Raw genomic sequence first — 27230 nt, 5'->3', positions numbered from 1 at the left:
AATGAAACTGAAGCGAAGTTTGAGCTCTATATCAATGCTTGACCTGTGTATATGAGACTCATAAAACCCAAATAAGATCAAAATCTCATCTTGAGAACATCAATTATTCAAATGGGAGTTATTACATATTTTCTTTCCTTTTCTTTTCTTTTCTTTTGTTTTGAAAAAGGATCCAAAACCATATTAGACCATTACTTCTACACATTCAGCATCTAACACAGCAGATAATGCAGAATCTGATTTTAAAATTCTCATTTTCAGTATATGAATTCAGAGTCAGCCTTTCCTTTGTAGGATATGGTTAGAGGAAATTAATGAAGGAAACTTATAACCTACAGGAAAGTTTTCTCAGGTCATCAAATGGTCCACAAATGTAGGGAAATGAGGGCTGTAGGGGCAAATATCAAACAAGAGTAGTCACAGATAAAGCAAAGGGGTTTATATATGATTATAGAATATGATTACATTTTTTTTATTTTTTATTTTTGCTTTTCAATAAAAAGGCATTAGAAATAAAAAAAAATTATATAATCAATAGAACATGACACCGTTAGTATCAAAGATCAATCCATAAAAATGATACCAGCCCTAACACATAACCGTATGACTACCAAGTGTTTTCACTAGTTCAACTAATGAGATTAAATTAATATGAATCGACTTTCAACTGCAAAAATAATTATTCAAACATAACATGAGCTGAAATCATTGCCCTCTTTTTAAAAAAAATAAATAAAAATAAAACTGAAAATCATACAATACTACTTAATGAAGGACAAAATTTAATTCTTATGGGAACCATAGCATATCACTACACACTTATGTATATACTATATCATATGAACAAAAGACATATTCTTCCTTAACTCATTTACTCAAAAGATTAACATGTAGCTCTAAATATAAACTCAGCAAATTATAGAAAATCATAAAGAAACTGGATGACTCTAGTTTATGGAAAATTCACCTTATAAGAGCCCTATATGAAGAAAATTTTATTCTAGAAACAATTAAATTATAATATATGGACGCATTGCTATTATAACATTTTAAGAATTTTATCCTATCAATGCTTCATACAAAACATATCTGCATGTTCCTTATATATTTTTCCAGTAAAATTAACACATCAGACCTTCATGTATTAATCTCAAAATAGTAAAATCTCAAAAACTTGTAGCATCATCTATTTCAAACATAGGCCAGATATTAAAAAAAAAAATCATATTTCACAAAAGAGCAGTAGACAGATCATGCTAAACAACTTCAATTAAGAACTGCTTATGACTTAATTAAAGAGATATAAAACTAAATCTAAAAATAAAACAAATCAATGCAAAAATAAATACCTATTGGAAATGTTTTTTTCTTGATCGGCTGATGATCTTATCCAAACAGAAATGTTATCAGAGCTTGAGGAAGTTCGTCGGAGATGAAGATCACTCGCTCGTAAAATCTGAATTTGATGCAGCTGAGGTAATTGATAATGAACAAAATTTCTCTTTACATCTGCTTTCTTCGAATCTTAGACTCCAGATTTCTTGAAATTTCAAATTGTCACCAAATGTTTGTGACTACAAACAAAGGAGTTTAGATCTAAGGCAATTTGAGTGAGAGATAAAAGGATCTTAAACTGGAATTTTCAGATCTAAAGCTTTTTCTAACCAAAATCCTTGATTTAAAGTAAGCTAGGTTTTTAAAACAGGGGAAAACAACAAGATCTGTTAAGAAAAGTAAAGGTAAAAGAAAAATATAATGATCGAACAAGCAAAAAGTTAAACTAGAGGAGTTAGGGTTTCAAAGGTATGGAAAATCATAGATCTAAAGGTCTACAGATGTAGAGAAACCGATGGAGAAGAAGGAAATGAAGAAGAAAAATGAAGATTAGCAGAGAAATAAAAGGGAAATACTGGCCGGAGTACAACCGGAGGTTAATCGGAGTATACTGGATAAGAAGATGATCTGCCGGATTCTATGTTCGTCGGAGAAGATCGATCGGAGAAAAGAACGGCGAGATCTACTTTCTCTCACCAGCTTTCTCTCTCTTCTGTGTTCCTTTAAATTTCACCACCGCCATAGCCTTGCAAGGGGAAATCACCTTTTTTCTGCCTCCGATCTGATGAGAAAACGAAGATTTGTTTGAAAATGCAGAAAATCTGAGAGAAAAGCCTCCAATCAGATTAGAAAATCAAAAAATCTGTTGGAAAAAGTAACAGATCTGAGAGAAAAGGGAGATGAAAGGTTCGGATTTAGAGATAAAGAAGGAAGAGAGGCACGGCCGGAGGTTTGGATTTGGATTTGGGGGAAAATCTCTCTAATCTCTCTCTGAATCTTCAGATCTTGGATCTATATGAGAAATAATCGGAAAAATTGCTCCTCGCCGGAGAAGATGATCGGACCTTGGCCGGAGCATGAGCCGGAGAAGATGAAAAAAAAAAAGTTTGGGTTTGGGGAAAACTCTCGCTCTTTTGTCTCTCTGAAACGAAATCTTTTTTTTTTCTTCTCACGAATTTTTGTATATATAGAAAAAAAAAAATCTGTTGATAATGGCACTACTACTTGATGGGCGCACGAATGCGCGACCCCATCTGGCTAAATCACCTTCGCCCATTTGATAACTGCACTAACTCCACTTGTCTTTTTCGAGAATTTTCATCGGATTTTTCTGAGATTTTGTAGGGGCTTTTCTGAAGTCTCGAGGCTTCTAAATATGTGTTCATGGGCATTTGAAGCATTAGGTTGACCTAGATTTTCATTAAAAAGCAAGGATTTTGGGATAAAAATCAAAACCTAGTGGGCCACCCCTTGATTGCACTACATATACTTTCTCAGCCCGTTTGCTGGGCAAACGCGCTCGGCTCTTCCTGAAATTTTGCGGGGGCTTAGCTGGGATCCTAAGCTAGCTTGGGGTGAAATTTGGGGTTCTATCTCATTTATCTGATGAGGCTTTGCTCAAACATGAAGGGATTAGGGCACGGTCAAAATGGGGTGTCTACACACTCACATTGCTCTCATCCCAAAAGGCCCTGATGCAACATCCCCGAGTAAGTTTCGCCTGATCTCCCTGTGTAATTTTACCTACAAGATTATCACAAAGATTTAAAACCAGTGTTTAAAAACGCCGATTTGAAGCGGAACGCAGACAAGAAAAATCCTTGTCAACTCGGCACGGATGCGGCCAAGAACACAGTTGATGCGGTAATAACTCGGGAGAGACGTCAAAGGAGTTTTTATTGACTCTACAGAGCAAAACATGGAACACGAACGTGTGTGACGCGGAACGCGGCCAAGAAAAATCCTTGTCGACTCGGGCGAGTTCCTTGTTGAGTCAAGGAGTTTTTAAACACTGCTTAAAACTGTCATGAATATCCTCATTGCTCCGACTCAGTCTGCTTTCATAGCGGGGAGGCAAATTCAAGATAACATTTTGCTGACTCATGATATCCTTCACAATTTTCATCACCAATCTGATCGTCCCAAAATGTGTTTAAAAATTGATCTTGCTAAGGCTTTCAATAATGTCAATAGAGAGTCCCTCTTAGTTTTCATGAAGAATCAAGGGTTTGATCAGAGATGGTGTTCCTGGATTGAGGAATGCATCCAATCCCCTACCTTCTCTGTCCTTGTCAATGGAACCCCTCGTGGCTTCTTCACCTCCTCAAATGGTCTGAGGCAAAGAGACCCTTCCTTCATCTCCCCTCCTCTTCTGCCTATCAATGGAAATGCTATCAAGATGGTTTGATGTGGCTCTTCGGAAAGGTAAAACAAAAACTCCCTTTACCCAGGGGAATGTTGTTGTAACTCACCTCCTCTTCGCTGATGATATTGTGATCTTCGCGGAGGGAACTTTTGAATCAGCAAAAGGAATTGGCTGGGTTCTCAAATGTTTTCAAAATTGTTCTGGTCTAAAAGCAAATTTGACTAAGTGTGAAATTTTCTTCTCCAGCACTAAGAACAGGGACAGGAGAAAGATCTCAGATTTTCTGAATATGAAAGAAGGAAGCTTTCCCATAACATACCTGGGTCTTCAGCTGACTACCACCAGGTTCAGCTCAAGGGATTGCCTCCCAATCCTTTCCAAAGTAACCAGAAGAATTAACTCTTGGAACAACATATTTCTGTCGAAAGCTGGAAGGATTGAGCTAGTGAAGACGGTGTTGCGCTCATTCCAAATATATTGGTCGGCCTCATTTAATACTCCGAAAGGCACCACTGATAAGATTGAATGACTTTGTAGAGATTTTGTTTGGTCGGGAAGCGAAAGGAAAAAGTTCACACTGTTGCTTGGGATATTATCTGCACTCCAAAATTGGAAGGGGGACTGGGAATTAGAAACCTGTGTAATATCAACAAAGCCCTTCAATGTAAATTGATGTGGGGGCTTATCAACAACATAAATGCCCTTTGGCAGGACTGGATAATGTCTAAATATGTTAAGAAGAAGAACATCTGGACAATGGCTATGCCCCCCAAAACCATCACGGGCCTTTCGAAGCATCTGGAAGGCAAGAGATTTAGCAAAAGATCACGTTTGTTACATAGTGGGCAAGGAGAATGAAATCAATTTTTGGAGCCAGCCTTGGCATCCGGACAAAATTCTTGAAAAAGTAATCCCGCGATCCAGAGTAGTCTACCCGTTAGCTTCGATTCACTCCCTAGAAGAAATCCATCAAGGAAACGAATTGCACCCCGTCATCCATTGTCACACCCCAAACCCACCCTGGGCGTAGGACATGACAGCGCCGTACACCTGCAAGATGAATCTCACAAATGTACAAGGCTACAAAGCAATAACAGAAATAACATGGCATTTCATAACTAAATTATATCAAAGTTCAATTGATGCAGACCCATCAAAGTCAAATCAAATCTCATTTCTCCCCAGAGTCAAAGCAAAATAAAATACTAAAGTCTTTACATCTTATTCAAAGTACTCACTTCCTAATAAACTGAAATAACTAAACTAATCTATGAGCCAAAGTCCAAATCCAAGCTAAGCGTTCTGTTCCTCGTTAACCTCACGAGGGTCAAGACCTGAAAAATGTTATATAACCACAGTCAGCTGAAAAGCTCAGTACATAATAAAGCACTACTCTAAGTACAGTCTAAGTATAACAGGGTTCAATAGGGTCAGATAACAAAGTCAAAATTGAATACTGAATTTCTCAACTGAACAGTAGGCACAAAGTAAATATAGTGTATGTCAAATAAGGTTTTGAAGCAATAAAGCAATCCAATGTCAAGTTCTGATCAAAGTCAAAGGTTTTCAGAATTCATATACACTTCAGAGTCATCGGCATGGTCCAAAAGACATGTTATTGCTTATACACCGACAGTGCACGTGGAACTAGTTCCTCAGAGTTTAGATACAAGTCGACAGGGCCAGCGTTTATCCCACTGACGGGCCAGAAGTTTCAGTGTACTACCCCCATGGTGGGTTTCAGAAATTTGCCAATTGTATTACCCCCATATGGCAGGGTTTCAGAAATATCCAAGCCTCCATAGAAGTGTTCAAATGGTATCCAAGGTTCATATTCAAATAGTTCAAAGTATTTAAATGGTTCCAATAGCTCAAAGTTCAAAACGGTAGTTTCAACTTTCAAAGGTCCAAAGTTCAGAATAGATATTCATAACAATTATTTCAAAGGTTCAAACAGTAACGATAGGTAACAAAATGGCATACTAGACTCAAAGCTAATTCAGAAGTTCAAATGTATCAATATAGGTTTCTAAAGTTAATAGTGATTCAAAGTGAAGATGGTTTACAATTACCCAAAGTAGTACGTTATTACTTACCTGAAAGATGTTTGATTCCTTTCTTAATTCTGATTATGTATCAATATCCTGATATGAACAGAACATAGGTAACAAATAAGGGTCCAAAAAGGTAACCCAAAAGCCAAAGGGTTGAAATTCAAATTAAAAATAGATTCCCAATTTCAGGCGCTCCAGTCGACTGCCTCAGTAGATGACAGATGTGTCCTCGGCTACTCAGAAAAGGAAACCACTGATCACCTTTTTTTGGTTGTGGATACTCATCATGGGTTTGGAGATCCATCTTGTGGAGATTTGGATCAAGAAGGAAAACAAAAAGAACTGTAACCGAGGAAGAGGAGTAGATCAGGAATAGCTGGAAAGGAAATCTTCAAAGGACTGTAGCCATAAGGTCGCGTTCTCACCGGCAATTTACAGACTTTGGAAGGAGAGAAACAATCAGATTTTTGAAAAAAAATCAAGGCATAAGAGTGAGATCTTAAAAGCAATTCTTGGTGACGTTAGTCTGAAAGTAAATAATCTCACCCTGAATGACATTGACAATGCTTCCCGTCTCCAAATTGCAGAGCACTTCCGCTACAATTTTAATCCTGCAAAGAAGGAGATTCGGTTATGCTCATGGGAGCCCCCTGATGAAGGGGTGCTCAAGCTAAACACAGATGCGTCCTTGTCCGATTCGGGAGGGGGAATAGGAGGAATTATTCGAAACAGGGGAGGACCTGCTGTTATCGCCTTCTCCGTTAACACTGAAAAGGAAGACATCTACGGCTTGGAGATTAAGGCTATTTGTGAAGGTGTCTGTGCAGCCAAAAGATTGGGAATCACAAATCTATGGCTCGAAGTAGACTCTGTCATCACAGTTAATGCGTTCAACAAAAAAAGACTCCATGGAGGCAAATCAACATTGTCAAGAGAGCTTGGAATCAATTGCAAGATATAACCTGGAAAATCACCCATATATGGAGAGAAGCAAATGCAGCCGCCGATTTCCTATCGAAAAGGGAAAAGGGAGTGTCCTTGTAAAGGCACTCAGATCCCATTAGAGCACATGCCTAATGAGCTGAAGATCGTCATCCATTCCGATAAAAATGGAACAGTGTATCAGCATTTGTAGTCTTTTTCTGGTTTTTTTGTTTGGAAATTTTCCTCCTAGTTTGCTCTTTGAGCCCCATGTACTCTCCCCATTCTTTTTTTTTGAAAAGGGCAACAGAATATATATATATATATATATATGTAAAAACAGAACCGAGGTGGTCCTGAAGGAACAAAGATAATACAAAGATAGCAGTGCAATAATTCAAGGAGGTAGATAGTCAAAGCACTCAAACGCGGCCCGAAAGACTCCTTTCTTGGCAAGGGTGTCTGCTTCCGCATTGGCTGATCTCCTAACATGGCGAAAAACTATTGAGGAGCCCTTAGTTCTGTCCTCAATTTCCTCTAAGAGAGGCAAAAATCGCCAAGGGGGAGAAGCGTTACCCGAAAGCCAGCGAATAACATTTAAGGAATCCCCTTCGACGATAATGTTGTCGCACTCCAGACGAGGCATCGAGAGAAGCCCGCTATGAACGGCTCGGACCTCTGCCTCGTTTGAGTCTGCCACTCCGATAGGCCCCGAGTAGGCCCAGAGGACTTCCCCTTTGTGGTTTCTACATAACCCCCCTACTCCTGCCATTCCTGGATTGCCGATAGACGATCCGTCAAAGTTAAGTTTCAGGGACCCCGGAGGAGGAGGAATCCAGGAGGGGAGGATTTTCACTTTGGTAGCCGATTCCAAGCATATGATTGACCATCATTCCCAGAGGTCGAAAGCTGAAACAAAACGAAACAGAGGAAGGCTTCGAGCCCAGGATATGACCGCAGCTATCATTGATAGTTTGGTTTTTTAATATTTCTGCTGGCAGAGACGGAGCCAAGGGGAGGGTCCAGGGGGGGCAACTGCCCCCACTCGATTTTTGAAGAAAATTTCCAGAGTTGAGGGGATTGGATACTGAGTTGGTCTGGTTTTAGAAAGCCCAAATTTTTTTTCCTCTTAACGAAAAGCCAACATCATGGTGCATGGTAGGGATTTTGGTGTGGGTCCCATTCGTTGTTCAAAATCGAAACGTAAGCCAACAGCATAATGGACCTAAATACCTAATGGTAGGTTTTTGATGTTGGTCCCATTCATTGTTCAAAATCGAAACGTGACAAGAGGACTCGCTGCGCTTAAACGAGAAGTTTCCGGAATAAAATATAGGGAATGATATACTCGACCCTTTTATTAATTGGGACAGCCCACTTTATTGTAAAAGAGGAGTCATAATTGCACTAGAGGGGCTGTCCCAAATAGATCATTACTTTCCATTTTTTATACAAGGAAAATTATATTTCTAGTTTGAGAAATGTTATCAACACAACCATATTTTGATATTTGCACAAACCCAGCTCTATTTTCTTCTTTAACAGGCTTTTGAGAGCTTTTCGGGAAATGTAATAACCTTTTGACGAGAACTTATATGATGGGTGGTAGGGGTGTAAACGAGCCGAGCCGAGCTTGGCCAGGCTCGGCTCGGCTCGTTAAGCTCACAAGTGAGGCTCGGGCTCAGCTCGGGCTCGAACCGGGCTCGGCTAGGTGCGGCCAGGCTCGCGAGCCGCTCGCGAGCCTTACCGAGCTCGAGTTATATTATGTTCACACCCCTCATCTTCCCTGGACAGCCCTACTAGTGTAATTTGACCACTATGGGGGTGGTCCTAGTAACAAATGGGGTTCCAAAAATGAAGTGACATATTTTGTCCCCCCTTTCACTCCATGGACAACCCTTTTAATGTATATATATATATATATATATATATATATATATATATATATATATATATATATATATTAAATTCTTAACGAGCCGAGCCGAGCCGAGCCTGGCCTAAATCGGGGTCGGCTCGGCTCGTTAAGGATTCGAGCCGAGCTCGAGCGAGCTTCCGAGCCCGAGCCAAAATTGACACCCTTAATGGGTGGCCATACAAACTCATATTTTTTAAAATGTACAATACGTCACATTCCATACGATGATCCAAACCGTCCATGTGTTGGGTCACAACGTAAAATCGGTTGTGCCCAAAAAAATCATTTCCATGGGATGATCCTAACCCTTCGATCTATAGGGAGACTATTTCTATTTTCTTCTTTAATAGGCTTTTGAGAGCTTTTGGGGAAATGTAATAAACTAATAACCTTTTGACGAGAAATTATATGATGGGTGGCCATACAAAGTCATATATTTCAGAATGTACAGTACGGTGCATTCCATAGGATGATCCAAACCGTCCATCTGTTGGGTCACAACGGTAATTCGGTTGTGCCCAAAAAACATTTCCATGGGATGATCCTAACCCTTCAATCTAAGGGAGACTGCACATTATGGAAACTTCAATAGATTGGAGGGTTAGGATCATCCTATGGAAATGGTTTTTTGGGCACAACATATTTATGTTGTAGCCCAACAATTGGACGGTTTGGATCATCTTATGGAGTGGGCCGTACTGAATATTTTGAAAAATAAGAGTTTGTACGACCACCCATCATATAATTTTTTAATTGAAAGGTTTGTACAGCCACCCATCATATAATTTTAAAATTGAAACTGATTTGTGCAAATTTAATTTTTTACTTTATAATAATTTATTAATTGATGTATAACAACTATTTTTTGCCCCCTCTGGTGCACATTCCTGGCTCCGCCCTGTCTGCTGGGGGTCTTGCCTAACTCCAACTTACTCATCCACGTCATTTCTTGTAATATATTCGTGCCCTTTTTTTCTGGGACACCTCTAGTGTATTTATGACTACTCTTTTAATACCACAAGGGCACAAAGGAGTGGCCAGGGGAAGAAAAGGGAGCAAATATAATGGTCCCCTACGCAACAAGCATCATGTGCAACATCGCAACATACAGATGCAAATTTATTTGAATCACGACATGAGGGCATGCTAATCTACGTGGGAACTCAATAATTAAACTAAATGTTGGTTCTTGAAAGATACAAAAAACATAGCCATTGATAAAGAGAGGAATATTTCTTTTAACAAAATAGTAGTATGTGAAGAGGATTGATGAAAGAACTTTAATGGTGGGAATGGAATTATGCAGGAAGAGGGAAAGGGCGTTCGAGTGTTTGAAACTTTAGATGAGTGTCCCAAATGGGATTCTCGAGGGGTTACTGTAGGTCACATGGATTCCCCTGTCTGGGCCCTGACAGCTAGGACCATGGTCCAAAGGTCCGGCTCAACCAGACCACCTCTCTCAGAAGTCCTCATCACATGATAAGGGAGACATTTCAATGTAATACATTTCTGTGCCACTACATTTTCATCAATTTCCTCTCTTTTGTATTTTGCTTTACTTTAGCTAAGCTTCTCATGTCCCATCGGGAATAGCACACTCCAAGACACCTTGTTTTTCAGGAAATGCCGATAATGATGTGTTTGAATGTATTTAGCTTTTTTAGTTTGACGGAATGAAGAGAACACAGGCTTCTATGTACAGTCAATATCTGTATAGAATCATTTAACTGGAGCAATTTAATCCTAGTAGTCTTGGAAGGGTCCTTGTTGACATAGTCTTACTGTTCAGAACCCATTGTCTTTTAGCTCTGTAGAACTGATACAAAAAGTAGAATCTATGAACTTGTAACAGATGAAATGGCAAATTAAACAGTTTTCAATGGGGTAATCATTACATTAGAACAAATTAAGTAGAGCCCATTTGCGTTTGTAGCTTTGTGGGAACTGTTGTACAAGAAGCTAGTTTTTTGTAGCTAGTTTAGACATAGCATGATTTTGAAGTTGAAAAACTGATTATCTGGGAAAAGGGGAGCACATTTTATTCATTTTTTTGGGAATCTATGGTACGTGGCCCTGTCATTTCTTTCTACCCTTGGTCATATTTTAATTTCAGAGTAGTTTTTACCAGCTTGTTTTCTTGTTTTCATGCATATTTCCATATGGATTTGGGTCCCTTATATCCAGAGCCTGTACAGTGTTTGACAAGATCTATGAAATCAGGAAACCAAGAGGCCTTCTTTTTCCTCACTTTTCTGTAGCGGAAAAGCACAACTTCTTTTACTGACCTCCTCACGTGCAATCTTTCCCCCCCTTGTCTAACTGCCCCTCTTCTCCCATTTTGTTTATTTTATAAAACCCACTTCTCTATCTCACACTCACATACAGCTTTTTGTAGGCTTGAGAAGATGTAAAGCTGGGTTTTGGTATTAAATGATTGTTGTCTTGTGATTTGGAAGTTCTTGGGTCATGAAAGCTAGACAAAATTAGGAAAGGTGCATGCATATTCTAGAAATCTCATTTGCAGGTAGAGATTCACAGAATAGCTAGCACCATGGCTCTAGACACATTTGCTTCTAACGATCTCTCCAACTACATCATCTATGACACTATATCTGCTAGTGATTATCCCTATCAGGATTCCTCACAATCAAGCTTCTTCTTTGGCCACATTGCTAATGGCCAATGTAACCCAGATTTGAATGCTTTAACCTCCTCAGGTTTCAATGAAAACCTGCATAGCTCTTTGTTCCGCTGCCTAAAACCATCAGAATCTGGCGATTTGAGACCCACACAAGGTAAAAAGAAGAGGAGAAGAAAGCCAAAGATTTGCATAAACAAGGAAGAAGCAGAGGCCCAAAGAATGACACACATTACAGTCGAACGCAACCGCCGAAAACAGATGAATGAGCATCTGGCCATCTTGCGTTCCTTAATGCCTGAATCTTACGTTCAGAGGGTTAGTCATCTTACCTTTTTTTTTTTTTTCTTATTTTCTATTCTCATTTGGGCTGTTAACAATAGGGATAGAAATCCTTAGATAAGTTGTTCCTGGGATTGGCTATCCTGCTTGGATAAGGTTTTCTTCTTAATCTGAAAATTTAAAGGTGTTCCTCAATTGGCCATTTTAATTCTATTAGAATTGGGCATTTCGTCCCATGCTCGGTTTTTTCACTCTTTTTTTTTTTGTTGTTAAGTGGTTTTATATTATGGATTTGCTCGGGAAAAGGCAGATTTGTAGTCCTGATTCCTGTGCCTAGAAGTTTGGCTTTTGCAATCGGATTATAATTGTCCTCTGGTGACCTTGAATTGCGTATTACAGTCGTGTTTCGTGTCACCATTTTCTAGGTGAATGGGTAACACTGAGGGAATGTTTGGCAACCATTAAATTCCATGATTTTTACAAGGTATGTTAAACGCATTTTTAGGCAAAAATTATTTCAGTTAAAAACTTTCTCAGATTTTTTTACCCAGGCATTACCAAAGCTTGGAAAAATTATTCTTCAAGGAAAAAGATTTTCAGAAAAAAATTCCATGGTTTCCAAACATGCATGTTGGCAAACATGAAAAAAAATATTCCATGGAAGAATAGCATGGTCTGTTGTGATAGATGGAAGGACGGAGAGATTTGATCAAGGGTGGGAGTGAGAACAGCATGAAAAGTCCATGGAAAATAAGATTCCTTATTTTACTATATTTTTTTAGGGATTTCTCATATGCACTTGCACCCCATAAGTCTCTCCCAGCCCCTCCTCTTTTACAATTGGGCCCATGAATATTCCATGGAATAATTTTTCATGACCGCCAGACGTACCCAAAAGAAAACCTAAGGGGCCGTTTAGATACGTGGATTTTAGAATCTAGATTTTAGTTTGAAAACAGTGTACAAGAGAGTTCATGATCAAGCTGTTGTATGCTGTCATGACAGCATTTCTTGGATTTTAAGTAAGAAATCCAGGTCTTAGAAATCTCTCCCTCAGCCTGTGATTTCTAAAACCTGGAAACATGGGATGATCGATCTGCTGCTCTGTTGCTGTTAGAAAGAAGGGCAAGAAATCAGAAAATGACGGCTGGTCTTTTTCTTCTCTCATCTCCCATCTACAATTTTGAAGAAATCAAAGATTCTAAAATCCGCGTATCCAAACGGCCCCTAAATGTCTAGGCCTTTAATTTTGTTCAGCTTAAAGCTTAAAGAAAGCACCAAACACTTCTATTATAGAAGAATTTTAAGAAAGGGTTGCCTCTATTAAGTACTTTTTGGTCATAATTAGCTTTTTCCTAGAATTTTAAATGATTTCTCTAGCATTTCTTGTTCCTTGCTATAATTTTCCACCTTTTATACAACAATTCTTTTAGTTGATACTAAAAATCAAACGCAAAAAAGAAAAAAAGAAAAAAAAAAAGGGTGATCTTTATCTTCCCATTACACTTTGCTTATTTATTAATTTTTTGTGGGTGATTAGGGTGACCAGGCATCAATTGTGGGAGGTGCTATCGATTTTGTCAAAGAACTTGAACAACTCCTCCAGTCCCTTGAAGCCCAAAAACGAGTACTACAGCAACAAACACAGGAGAGAGGAGGGCCGCATTCCATCACTAACGTCACGAGCATGACTAATATCAACACTAACAACAACAGCAGCAGCAAAAACCACAACAATAAGGACTTATTTGTGCCTCCATTTGCACAATTCTTCTCGTACCCTCAGTACTTGTGGTCTCAATTTCCTCGGGAGCACCCGCTAGAGAATCAACCGGCTATTGCGGACATTGAGGTGACAATGATCGAGACCCATGCAAATCTTCGAATCCTCTCAAAGAGGAGACCCAAACAGCTTCTTAAAATGGTTGCTGGATTTCATTCCCTCTGCCTTACAATCCTTCACCTCAATGTCACGACGTTGGATCAATTTGTGCTCTACTCCTTTAGCGCCAAGGTACATATGCTTGTGTTGATGCATTTTTCTGATTTTTAATTTCCCTTTCTATCTATAATAAATTAAGAAGAAATGATATATGCAAGGGCGCCCTTGCATACAGAAATTATATATTAAAAAAGAAGTATGTTTTATATGAGAAATTATATGTTGTGTGCGTACATGCCCCTAATGAGAGTAGGACTCAATCCCCACCCTTGATATATGATCCCACAGCAGTCTCTTAAAAGTCGGCTGTTGTTAGATCAAACATCAAGGGTGGTACCTTGATAATGGAATATAACAGAAATTCTTATCTTCCCATGAGTATTAACTCAACAAAACATACACCATTGCTAAACTCTCATTGCTTTGGAAAGGTAATAGAATAGCGAATTTGGAAATACCCATGCAATGTTTTGTCTTGAATGGCTCACCCTCTCTCTTTTTTTTTCTTTTAATTTTTTTCTACTTTTCAGGTGCCTAAGATTCTAGGAATCCTATAATAAGCATGCTATTGATAGATTAGCGAATTTGGAAGTAACCATGCAATGTTTTTTCTTGAATGGCTCGCCCTCTTCTTCTTTTTTCCTTTAAAAAAAAAAAAAAAACTTTTCAGGTGCCTAAGATTCTAGGAGAACTATAATAAGCATGTTATTGATTACTAAGTAATCTAATTAAGTGGGCCCATTTGGCTATCTTACCTTTAAATTTTCTTAATAGAACTTTAACGTGGGTTGGATCTTAATTGGCCATTTGTAAGCCATTGATTTGCTAGTTGGAAGATCATCCGATTAGGGGGGGGGGGGGGGGCGTTTATTTATCTTTCTATACTATCGGATATCAGATCAGGTTAATGTCATATCGTTGGGCCCAATTTAGGCTTGTCATGTGCGTTCTGGTGCTTAAGCCTTTTATCATAGAAACATCCTGCAAGGAGTAGCTCTTTCTAGTGAAAGCAGGAATGGCAAATGCAGTTTTCCAGTTAAGGCATTGTTTTCCTATTTTGTGTATAAAGGGTATCCACCATTTTTGGATTTCAAACGGGGGAATGATACTTCCCCTCTTCAACTTTTACCGTGAGAATGGTTCATTATTGGCCTTCAAATGGGGTTATCGTTTTCTTGTCGACATAAAAAGGTACCCTATGATTTTGAATTATGAATATTCTTTTGTTGTTGCAGGTGGAGGAAGGATGCCACCTCAACTCTGTCGATGAAATTGCTGGAGCGGTTCACCACCTGCTCACAATAATTGAAGAGGAAGCTTCCCTTTGCTCCACTCTAGTTTGTGAAAACCCACAAATGAACATGGGTCTTCCACAAAACTACCACAATACTACCCCTCTGATTTTTTTTTGATTAATTAGGATGTTGTATTTGATTATTCCTGACTTTGCATTTCTCTAATGTGGTTTTTTCATTTCTCTTCTTCCAAAGAAGGATGCTGCTTTGTTTCTGCAAAGGGTCTATCATAACGTTCAATTTTTTAGGACCCACACCTTGTGGATGATCATGAGGTGGCCCGCATGATCTTGGATCCCATACCAAATGGGCATCCCATTAAAGGATTTTTAAAAAATATAACGAGGTTTAGCTTTTCTTGGCAGAATCCAAGGATTGATGAATTTAAGATCCGATTAAGGTGGGGTCAGGAACAATAGGGTTGTATCTATCAAAAGAGGCTGTAAATGTTTAGCCCAGCTTACGTTTTGTCTTTTTTCTGGCTCCGACAATGAGGCGTCGTTCTCACAGAAAAAGTTGGAGTTTGCAGAAATTTTGTCGATATCTATTCTGGTAGTACTTTGCTCACATCGATTCAATTTACGAATTCGAGTGTTTCTGACGAGTGGGCTTGGCCTTGCTTTCGGGGCCCGGTCCAATATTTAGAATCCACTAAAATATGACATGTTTAGGCAAGACACTTGTTAATAGCATATTTTGGTAATATTGTGCATCTCTAACACACATCCTTAAGTGTTATATTACATGATTCCATGGTCATTCTAAGCATGGATATAGGTCAGACTCTCATAAATTTGGTCTGTCCATCTTAAGACCCATTACGGTGCCATGTATCAATTATGCCCGAACAATATGGCTCTGTTCGTTTGAGATTGTAACAACCGATTGTGAGCCCTCAACAGAAAGTTGTCACAATCTCAAACGAACATAGTGTTGGTTCGGTTGGATAGCTAATTAGCTACAACCAAAGGGATGATAGGATTTGAGTCCGTGACATTTTGCACCCAAAACAAATCGTGCCTACCAAGCTGCGCTATATCCCTTTCAATTGTACATTGGGAACCAAGGTTCTATTATTATTTTTTTTGATGGTTAAGCTGGGGATAGGCAGACCCCTACCTGCATTAATAAAGAAAAGATTTACAGGCGAGTATAAGGGGCTCCGATATAAACCCGGACGGGTGTGGCTCTTCGGCTAAAGTCCCGGTTTGCTCCCTGGATGCGCGTGGTCTACGGGTGCCTGCGCACATCCGTAGGAAATAGTCCTACCCCCGAAGGGTGTGGGAACACCCTTTGTCATAAAAAACAAAAATGCTAGGATAGCATCAGAGCATTGTGACGACCCTTTCAATGTCACAATGTGACATCCCTTTCAATGTCACATTGTGAACCAAGGTTTTCATTCACCATTGCATTGTTGGGTATATAATAACCCATGTATGTTCTAATATAAGCCCAATAGGTAATGGACCAGGTGTAGTGGGCCCATTTGGGCTGGAGCCCATTAACCTCTTATAACCCTAGTATATCTCTATATATAGGGGCTGGAGGCAACAAACTTGGTATTCCAAATTAGATACCTTGGGTGTAATGCTTTAAGCATCCTTGCTTAAACCCTAATTACACTAACAATCTTAAAGCATTAGAAAACCTTAAATTCGTTTTTTTTTTTTGTTTTCAAGTTCTTCTCAATTGGAATTAGTTTTTGGGGGTTGTCTGCATCTGTGGTGGTTCTTCCCCTCAATATCTGCTGCCCCAAATCTCTCGTTTGCTTCAATCTCTCGAATTGATCTCGTCTGTTTCTCAAGAAGAGGATTTGGGTTTATTGCCGAAAAAAAAAAAAAAAAACAGAACTCGAGAGAAGGAAATCACGCCCCTCTATTTCCTGTTCAAATTCGGGTTGGGTTAATCTCGATTGGAAACCCTTGGTGGCCGAATTTATTTGGTGGAACCTGTTTTGAAATAAAACCCATCTGTTGAAAAGCAAATCTCAGTGGTTTTTCTTTTCCTTTTCTTTTCTTTTCCATCGTATTTTGAAGTGGGTTTCACACCAGACAAACCTGATTTGGGCGTGGGTTTCTTATCCCCTGTATTGATTTGGGCTTGGGATCGTCTCTGCCTCGAGCACCAAGCAGACTTTTGTCTAGATCCAACACTAAAAGAGGACGTATAAATGGTGGTGGTTCTTGACATGATCTGAAGGAGACAGTGTGAAGCTCTCTCGGCTTTGTGGGGTTCTCAAGGAAATTTTTTTGATGTTTTGGCCAAGAACAAAGTGGCTGAAGCTCCAATCAGATTCCGGATCTACATCGGCGTAGACTTATTGGGGCCGGTTGCTCTCCTCCCTGGTGGTGGTTCTTGCCAAATTTTCTCTTGGTCGGTGAAATTTGTGAGATTGGCCGAATAACCTTTGGGTTTTTGGTGGCAACACTCCTTGACCGAACCAATTTTGAGCAATTAGAACCCTTGTGGCTGAAATCTCACTGGCCATTTTCTTAGGGCTGAATCCTCTCCGTTGGACAAACGTTTGGCGAACAAGTATTCTTGGAGCTCGGCTTGATACGCGATTCGGTTATCAATTTGGTTCTCTCCAATCAGGTGCACTCTTTCCAATTTTTAATTTCACCTAAATATTAAAATGGAAAAGAGTTTTCTTCCGTTTGAGATGGTCAAACTTCAATCATTTGGAGGATCTGAGTTTACCTCATGGAAGCGAAAGACTCAATTTGGTCTAAAATATATGAACTATTTTTACACCGTTTTGAGTACCTTTGCTGAGACGGATGAAGAAGTTGATGAATCTCAATGGCTTAAAGATGAGGATTTCTGCAAAGACTACTTGTTGAATTGTCTTTTAGATCGTCTTGCAGAAACCTATGGTAAATTTAACACTGCTAAAGCAATATGGGACAACTTAGATGCTCAATTCAAGAAGGAGGAGGAATTGTCCAAGACCCATCTTGTGGACAAATTCATGGGTTTCAGGTTTCAAGAGAACAAGGAAATCACTCATCAAGTAACTGATCTAGAGAATTTGAGATCTAAGTTGCATAATGAAAAAATAGCTGTCTGTGATTCGTTTCTTGTGGGTGCAATTATATATAATTACCATCTGCATGGCCTTCTTTCAAAACTGAGATGTATCGGAGAAAGGTGCAAGTGGGACTGGATGATCTCAAACGATTCATTCGAATCGAAGATGAAAATCGAGCTAGGAATAACTTGGAGATGGTTGGACAGCAACAGACTGCTAACGCGGTAACATATCCCAAGAAATTTCCTCAAAAATCCAAGTCACCTAAAAGTGAACATCCCAAGTTGGAGGCCAAAAAGACTATCTTTTAGAAAAAGAAGGGCAAGTGCCACAACTGTGGGAAATGGGGTCACTTTGCTGCAGAATGTAAACAACCTAAGAAGGCTAAACCTGACACACCACAAAAGGAAGCTCATATGATGGTAGGAAGTGCTGCGCCTAAGAGCTTTATTGCCATGTTAGGCAATGGTAAGGCCAATACTTCTTCAACCTGGTGGTTAGATACAGGAGCCACCTGCCATGTTTGCAACTCGAAGAAACTACTTACGGATGCTGTTGGCGTGAAAGAGACCGTTGCAGTGGCTAGTGGAGCTGAGGCAAAGGTGACTCACACTGGAACTGCGCACCTGGTCCTTTCTTCAGGAAAATACTAACTTTAAAAAATGTTAAAGTAGTTCCTGCTATTCAAAAGAATTTAATTTCTATTATTCTTTTAGACAATGCTGGCATGTGTTCATCTTTTTTGGGTGGTAGAGTAACTTTAACTGTTAACTCTTATTATTTTGGCCGTGCTTTCTTAATCGATGGTATGTATAGATTGAGTTTAGCAAATGAAACTGTTAGTCAGGTGAGTTCCACTTTGATTGATCCTAAGTTATTACACACTAGATTGGGACATGTGAACTATAGGAAAATGGTCACACTTGCTAAAACTCATACTATACCTTTAGATACATCGATTAGATTTGACAGATGTGAAGTGTGTGCACAAACCAAGATCACTAGAAAATCTTTTCGTTCGGTTTCTAGGAGCACACAACTTCTTGAGTTAATACATTCTGACCTCTGTGATTTTAAAAGTTTCACTACTCGAGGTAGTCAGAAGTATTTAATCACTTTTATAGACAATTTTTCTAGATATTGTCATATTTATCTCCTAAAATCGAAAGATGAAGCTTTTGATAAATTTAAAATTTTCAAGCATCGTGTTGAAAATCAATTGAACTTGAAAATTAAGCGATTTAGGAGTGATAGAGGAGGAGAATACACTTTGACAGAGTTCAAAGAATTCTATGCCTCTCAGGGCATAATACTTGAAACTACTGCTCCTTACTCACCTCAATCTAATGGCATAGCTGAACGTAAGAATCGGACGTTAACTGAAATGTTAAACTCTATGTTATTGACAGCTGGCATGCGTACTAGCTATTGGGGAGAAACAGCTTTAACTGCAAATCACATCCTGAATAGAGTACCACACTCTAAGTTGACCACTACTCCTTATGAGTTATGGCATAAACATCCTTTTAGATATGACACTCTTAAGACTTAGGGCTGTATTACTTATGTGAGGATACAAGATCCTAGGAGACCTAAGGTAGGACCTAGAACAAACACTTGTGTTTATCTAGGTGGTGCAGAAGATAGTGCTGCTGATCGGTTTTTGGATCTATCTACCAGTTTGGTTATAGAATCTAGAGATGCAGTATTCTTTGAGAATAAATTTCTCAGAGATCATGGTTTGAACCTACCTGGCGATACTGAGATGGTTACAGAATCGCATGTAGAGTTTGAACATAATATTTCTGACACCTGTCCTACACTGATTTCTACATCAGAACCTTTAAGAGTTTCTACAAGAGATCGAGTACCCAAGAACTTTGGTGAGGACTTTGTGACCTACCATGTAGAGATTGATCCGTCAACCTATAAGGAAGCGATGAGATCTAAGGACTCTTTGTTGTGGGTAGAAGCCATTGATGATGAAATGAGCTCTCTGTTACAAAATCAAACTTGACAGCTAGTCGATTTGCCAAAAGAGGCTAAGACTGTGGGCTGTAAGTGGATTTTGAAGAAGAAACTTAATCCTGACGGATCCATAGCTCGGTATAAAGCACGTTTAGTAGCTAAGGGCTATACTTAAGTCAGTAGGATAGACTACTTTGATGTTTACTCACCGGTCTGTCATTTGGCAACGATAAGAATTCTTCTTGCTTTGGCTTCTATTGAGAAGTATGTTGTGCATCAAATGGATGTAAAAACGGCTTTCCTTAATAGAGACCTCACAGAGAAAATCTACATAAACCAACCTAAAGGGTTTGTCATGGAGGGTTTCGAGGACAAAGTTTGTAAGTTACACAAATCTTTGTATGGTCTTAAACAAGCACCTAAATTGTGGCATCAAAAATTTGACAAGGTAGTAAAGAGCTTTGGTTTTCAGACCAGTTACTCAGATAAATGTCTTTACTTTCGTTCAGTGTCGAATAAGGTTGCGATTATTTGCTTGTATGTAGACGATATGTTGATTCTTGGTTCCGATCTCTCTGTAGTGAGTGACGTGAAAACCACTTTGGCTCAAGAATTTGACATGAAAGATCTTGGTGTGGTTGACACCATTCTTGGTATGAAAATAAGTTTTGAAAGGCAAGGGATTACTCTTAGCCAAGCCCATTATATTGAAAAACTACTTTCTACATGGAGATACAGTGAGTGTAAACCGATTGAGACACCATTTGATTATACCAAGAAGCTGATCTCTAATGAAGGTGACAGTGTGAATCAGTTAGATTATTCTAAAATGATTGGTAGTCTCATGTATGCTATGAGTTGCACTAGACCAGACATAGCCTTTACAGTTGGCATGCTGAGTCGTTTCACTAGTAATCCTGGCCATGAGCACTAGGATGCCCTTATGAGACTGATGAGATACCTTAAGGGTACTCAAGGATATGCTCTATGTTATAATGGCCATCCTCCTATCCTGGAAGAGTATTCTGATGCATCATGGGGCTCAGAATTAGGAGACAGTAAATCTACCAGTGGTTATGTTTTTACACTGGGTGGAGCCGTTGTTGCATGGAAGTCAAAGAGACAGACTTGTCAGAACTTTATGCTTTAGCTTCTACAGGAGATGAAGCAGAGTGGATAAGAGATCTGATCCTGGACATTCCATTGACCCATTTAAAGATTAACTCTTTAAGTTTGTTCTGTGATAATCAAGCTACAATTACGATTGTGAAAAACTCACTCTTTAATGGTAAGAGGAGACATGTCAGGCTGAAACATGCCACACTGAATTATCTTCTAGAACAAGGTATTATCACTTTGGTTGATGTGAGATCAAAGGATAATATGGCCGATGCTCTTACGAAAGGACTGAACAAAGATCGAATATTCAAAACTGCGGGGGAGATGGGGTTAAAGACTGTGTAGACGTGTCTTAACCTACATTCATATTATTTTGAATTTTTTGAATCTCCCTATCTTGGCCAAGATAAGCACTTGATATGTTTCAATGATGTTTACAGTTATCTTTATGTCTTTCACATTGATGTCATGTCCTTCTTTGGAAATATTGTTTCATTCCAAACTTGATGATATAGCTCAACTCAATTTGGATATGATGCCTGTAACATTCCAAATGGAAACATGGAATGGTTCTTTGTAAAGAAACTGTTTAGGTCTTGTTCTTGATTGAAATTTGACATTGATGCTTATTGATATTGATATTTATTTTTCAGCCATTATGAAATTGTACTAAGTTCTTCTGGTATAACTAGATACTTTTAGTAAAATACACAAATGATTGGATTCATTTTTTAATGAAATTCATATTTGATAATTTACAGGAATTGGCGAAAATGGAGGAGATTGCCTCAATTTGGATCTTGATGAGGATGACTTACTTGATGAGTGAATCCTTATAGCGCAGTGGGAACTATTATTTTATTTTCCGTTGATTAAATAGTTCATCTACATATGAAACTGCTTATGTTTGAGTTTAGATTATTTCTAAAACTCTTGGTTATGTTTTAAAGTATTTTGTTTTCAGTTGGATTACAAATCTTTATTGATATGGTGATATGGATGATTCAATAATTTTGTTTGGACATCACATTATCTATCTATTGGATTGTGCTATATGTAGAACATAGGAGAAGATTGTTGAGTATATAATATAACTCATGTATGTTCTAATATAAGCCCAATAGGTAATGGACCAGGTGTAGTGGGCCCATTTGGGCTGGAGCCCATTAACCTCTTATAACCCTAGTGCATCTCTATATATAGGGGCTGGAGGCAACAAACTTGGTATTCCAAATTAGATACCTTGGGTGTAATGCTTTAAGCATCCTTGCTTAAACCCTAATTACACTAACATGCATGACATTTTCCATTTCAAGCAAGAAGCCTCGGATTACAATTTATGTAAGTATTTCTTATTGATCGTCCAGAATGCCATAAAATCCTATTAGTAAATGGGAACAATCTGCAAATTCATGTTCTCAATTGCATCAGAGAGCAATCAGAGAACTGGTTCTGAGGGTTTTTACAAATTCAACCTCAGCTTAGGCATTTCTATGGATTTAGAGGCTGTGAAAACCTATTAAGTCCTAACCTACATTGAAAGCTAATGGATTTCAAGGCGTTAGGGTTCGAGAAGGAAATTTCTTCTCACGATTCTCCATCGAGACTCTACTATCAAGGTTGAGACCTAATGTTTGGGAATTTTTGTGGGACATACCATGTTAAAATTGCGATATTAATTGACCCTTGTTGGTAGTTTATGGATTGTGCCGTAAACGAACTTGATATGAAGAAGGTGTTGTTGATGAGCTCAAAGGGCCTGGACGTTCTGTACTAAAATCTTTCATTTAGTCTCGGTCCAAAACAACATGCTTGTAGAGGATTTACCGAAACAGCCTCTTGCTTTGGTTGACTACTTCATGCTTATATAAATGACAACAAGAGTCTCTGCTTGTTTTAAGAACGTTGTTGAAAGCATGTTATTGGTGAAATGTTGCAACTGGCCCCATAGATCACTCCTGTGGTAGGCCAATATGACCACAATAGGAAAATGAAAATGTGAAATGTGGATATACAGCCATTTGTTTGCTCGGCTTTGTTTAAGATTCTACCTACCAGGTGCTTGTGGTGCTAGCTAAATTCCCATGCATTAACCTTAGTTAAAAGAGAACCGACCTAGCAATAGTGGGTAGGACATGTGTATGCCATTTGAATGATAAAAGAGGACCGAGCTAACAATAGTGGGTAAGCCTTTTTTTTAACTGCTTGTTAAAGACATGTGCATGCCTTGTGAGGTTTTGTGACTTGCATGCTTTTGGTGGTTATGAGTGTGGTTCAAGGTCAATGCCATAAGAAAAATTAAACTTGAGGAAAATAAGGCATTACGGTTCTATGCATGGAACTTAAATATGCCTTTCCACTTGACTTTGGAATGATTGGGATCAACTCTATGCTAGTAATTAAAGAGGTGTTAATGGAGGGCTAGATTCTCACATTTCATGTAGTGTATTTCTGTTTCTATAGAGCTACGCCAGTGAGTATTCCCAAAGGTTCAAGAGAATATGTAGAATGGAAGCATCTTCCACTTTCTTCAACTTTTTGGTTCCTTCTATAGAGAAAGACGAATTTCTCACCACCGGAAAATCCTCTCCTCAAATAATGAAACCTAAATTAGTTTACACTAGCCCAAAATCAACAACCAAAGTAGAAGAAGAACAATACCCAAAAAGATGTGCTTCAATATATGATAGAAAGAACAGCACTACAAGATAAAGAACAATAAAAAAGAAGAAAGCTTCAAGAGGAAAGCTTGCACACAAGAGAGCTTCAATGAAGCTTCAATGGAGGTCTAGGTAGTGGAGAATCTCTACCAAAGTGAAGTTATGAGAATTAGGCTTAATCTTGGAAAGTAAAGAGAAGATAGATTAGGTAAGTGGTAGTGGGTATGAGAAAGTTGTGTCTTAAATGCTTAGAGAAGTAGTGGGTTTGGAGTTCCAAGTAAATGTTTGAATTTGAAATAGGAAGTAGTGGGAAAAATTGTAGCAAACATGTGTGGCTCACACATGTGCAAGCTAGGCCAACAAAAGACCAAAATGCCCATGGACACAAAATACATATTTCTCCTCACTACATCACTCAAAATAAAACTAAAATTAAGCTACCCAAAAAATACACTTTAAAATTTAACACTCCCCCTTAAAGTAATTTTTTGGAAACTACTCCAAACTTATCCCGAAGTAGCTCAAATGGTCCTTTGGAAAGTGACTTAGTAAATATGTTGGCAATGTTCTCTTTGCTCCTCACTTCCGCTACACCAATTGTACCATCTAACACCTTTTCACGAATGAAATGATGCTCGATCTCAATATGCTTTGTTCTTGCATGACAAACCGGATTTGTGGCAAGTTTGAGCGCACTTTGGTTGTCAACAAGAATAGTCGTCGCCTTGTGGATAGGTAAATGAACATCTTCAATCAACCGCCGCAACCAAACACATTCTTGAGACGCAAGAGTGGCGGCCTTATATTCCGCTTCCGTTGTTGAAAGAGACACCGAGTCTTGTTTCTTACTACACCAGGAAACACCCGCCGATCCACATAAAAACACATAACCGGAAGTAGATCTCCGATCATCCAAGTCCCCTCCATAGTCAGCATCGGTAAATCCATTCAACATAAAATCAACCCATTTCTTGTAGAGCAACCCAAAGTCAAGGGTAAAATTCACATACTTCAAAATTCTCTTTGCCGCCTCCAAGTGTGGTTTCCGTGGCGCTTGCATATAGCGACTAACAAGCCCAAAGGAAAAAGAAATATCGGGTCTTGTGATAGTCAAGTAGATGAGACTACCCACAAGAGCATGATATGGCTGCGGATCCGGAAGAATCTTGCCTTCTCCCCGCCTTATCTTTATGTTGAGATCAAGAGGAGTAGATGATCTTTTACTTTGATTTATCTCAAATCTTCCAACTAATTTCTCCGCATAGCCTTTTTGAGAAACTAGCACTCCATCTTTCAAAGTTTTCACCTCCAAGCCAAGAAAGTGACTTAGCTCTCCCAAGTCCTTCATCTCAAAACGAATAGAAAGCTTCTCCCTTAGCTTTGCAACCTCAACATCATTGTTGCCGGTAACTATCATGTCGTCGACGTAAAGAAGCACAACGACAAGCACGCCTTTGTCTTTCTTCACAAATAAACTAGAATCGGAGTTAGAAGCAAAATAACCACAAAATTGTAAGTATTCAGCATGCTTACCATACCATGCCATTGGAGCTTGCTTCAACCCATAAAGAGCTTTCTTGAGCTTGCAAACATGAGTCGGATGATCACTTGAGTTATAACCCGGCGGTTGCTCCATGTAGATGTCTTTGTCAATCTCACCATACAAAAATGCATTTTTCACATCAAGGTGAAACAATTTCCAACCTTGACAAGCGGCCAATGAAATTACAACTCGAACGGAAGTCATCTTGGCAATGGGACTAAAGATTTCCTCATAATTCTCTCCATACTTTCGAGAGAACCCTCTAGCCACCAACCTTGTTTTGAATCTATCCACACTCCCATCCTCTTTCCGCTTCAATTTGTACATCAATTTACATGTAACCGAATTCACATCATTAGGCTTAGGAACAAGATCCCAAGTCTCATTTTTCACAAGTGCATCCATCTCTTCATCCATGGCATCCTTCCATTCTCTCACTCCTTTTGCTTCACCAAAGCAAGATGGCTCATTGTCATCAAATGGACCGGAAAGGAAACAAGAATAACTGCTCACCATGTTTTCATCCCGATACCGTGCCGGCTTAACAATCTTTCTTTTTGATCTTCTAAGATGCGATGCACTACACTCATCTTCATTAGTTTCTTCATTTTGCTCATCTTCTTGAACATGACATGCAACATCAATCCCCCTATCACCTTGCTCCCCCATCGGCAAAGAAAAAGAAGACCCAAATTCCATTGGAGCATTTGGTGTCAAAGGCAAGTTCATTGTTGCTTGAGGCTCAACCTCAACAAGGATGTGCTCACCTACACCCACGCCATTAGTGGAACCACCATCCAAACCGTAATAGGAAGAGACTTCATCAAATACATCATCTCTTGAAACAATGGACTTGTGAGTTGTAGGATCCATACACTTCCAACATTTCTTCCTTTCATCATACCCAATGAAAATACACTTCTTCGCCTTAGTATCCAACTTGGTTCTCTTTTCATCCGGCACATGCACATAGCAAATTGAACCAAAAATCTTGAAATGCTTGACACTAGGCTTCACCCAAAACATCAACTCATAAGAAGACTTCATATTAATCGAACTAAGAGGCACCCGATTAATCACATAAGTTGCACAAGACATACCTTCCGCCTATAAGGCCTTGGGTAAATTCTTTGCATATAACCAACTTTTACAAGTTTTCACAAGATGCCTAATCTTCCTCTCCGCAACTCCATTTTGTTGAGGCGTATAGGCACAAGTGAGATCCCTTTGGATACCATTCTCACGACAAAATGCGAAAAATTCATCGGAAGTAAACCCCCCACCATTATCGGTTCTCAACCGCTTGATCTTCTTGTGAAGTACACCTTCAACGGTCTTCTTGAACTCAACAAACTTAGGCAATGCATCGGATTTCTCCCTTATAAAATATACTCAAGTGAATCTAGTAAAATCATCAACAAATAATAACATATAGCGGAAGCCGGAAAGTGAAGGTGTCCTACAAGGTCCCTTTACATCACTATGGATAAGCTCCAAGGGGGTCTTGCACCTTGAAAGAGACTTGTCAAATGGAAGACGATGTGCCTTACCATATTGACAACCCTCACACACCTTTCCACCACAAAAAAACTTCAAATTTGGTAGCCTATTCACTAGATTCTTTATCATCATGACCTTCAATTTATCCATGCTAATATGACCCAATCTAGCATGCCAAATTGAAGCGCCATCATTTGTACTCATTTTATCAACATATAAGGTTGAAGCCGATAAAACAAACAAATCTTTAACTCTCTTACCGGTGTAGATAACATCCGTCTTCAAGCTTGAAATATTTCGAAGAAATTTCACCTCCTTAGACCCGAACAAAACATAATTTCCCGCATCAACCGCATTTGCGACTGAAAAAAGATTCTTCTTCATACCGGGAACATGAAACACACTCTTAAGTGTAATAGGATCCTCATTTGCACCATCAATGGTAATGACCCATTCTTTCTCTACCGGATGTATAGTGTTGTCCGCCGTGATAATAGCATCGTTGCCTTCATATTTTCGGAACTTTGAGATTTTGGATTCGTCGCCGGTAAGATGATGCCCACAACCGGAATCGACAATCCAATCATCCTCAAAATTGATGGATGCCAAAGCACCCATCGTAGTAGTTTCTGCCACGAAACATCTACCCCGATCTT

At 39.0% G+C, this 27230-nt stretch overlaps 1 protein-coding gene across 1 annotated transcript; it reads left to right on the top strand.

Moving 5' to 3' along the window:
* Positions 1–10818: 10818 nt before the first annotated feature.
* On the top strand, positions 10819–14950 carry BHLH071 (beta HLH protein 71). Its single transcript, XM_077378196.1, has 3 exons — positions 10819–11549; positions 13054–13527; positions 14691–14950. Exons 1-3 carry the CDS (start codon positions 11145–11147, stop codon positions 14865–14867), a joined length of 1056 nt encoding a protein of 351 aa, XP_077234311.1. The 5' UTR covers positions 10819–11144; the 3' UTR covers positions 14868–14950.
* The last annotated feature ends 12280 nt before the right edge of the window (positions 14951–27230 follow it).

Source organism: Tasmannia lanceolata, unplaced genomic scaffold (assembly GCF_043159265.1).
Source record: "Tasmannia lanceolata isolate RefF3 unplaced genomic scaffold, GAP_Taslan_0.1 ptg000005l, whole genome shotgun sequence".
Lineage (NCBI taxonomy): Eukaryota > Viridiplantae > Streptophyta > Magnoliopsida > Canellales > Winteraceae > Tasmannia > Tasmannia lanceolata.
Note: the sequence above shows the minus strand (reverse complement) of the source record. Positions and strands in the feature narration are given on the sequence as shown.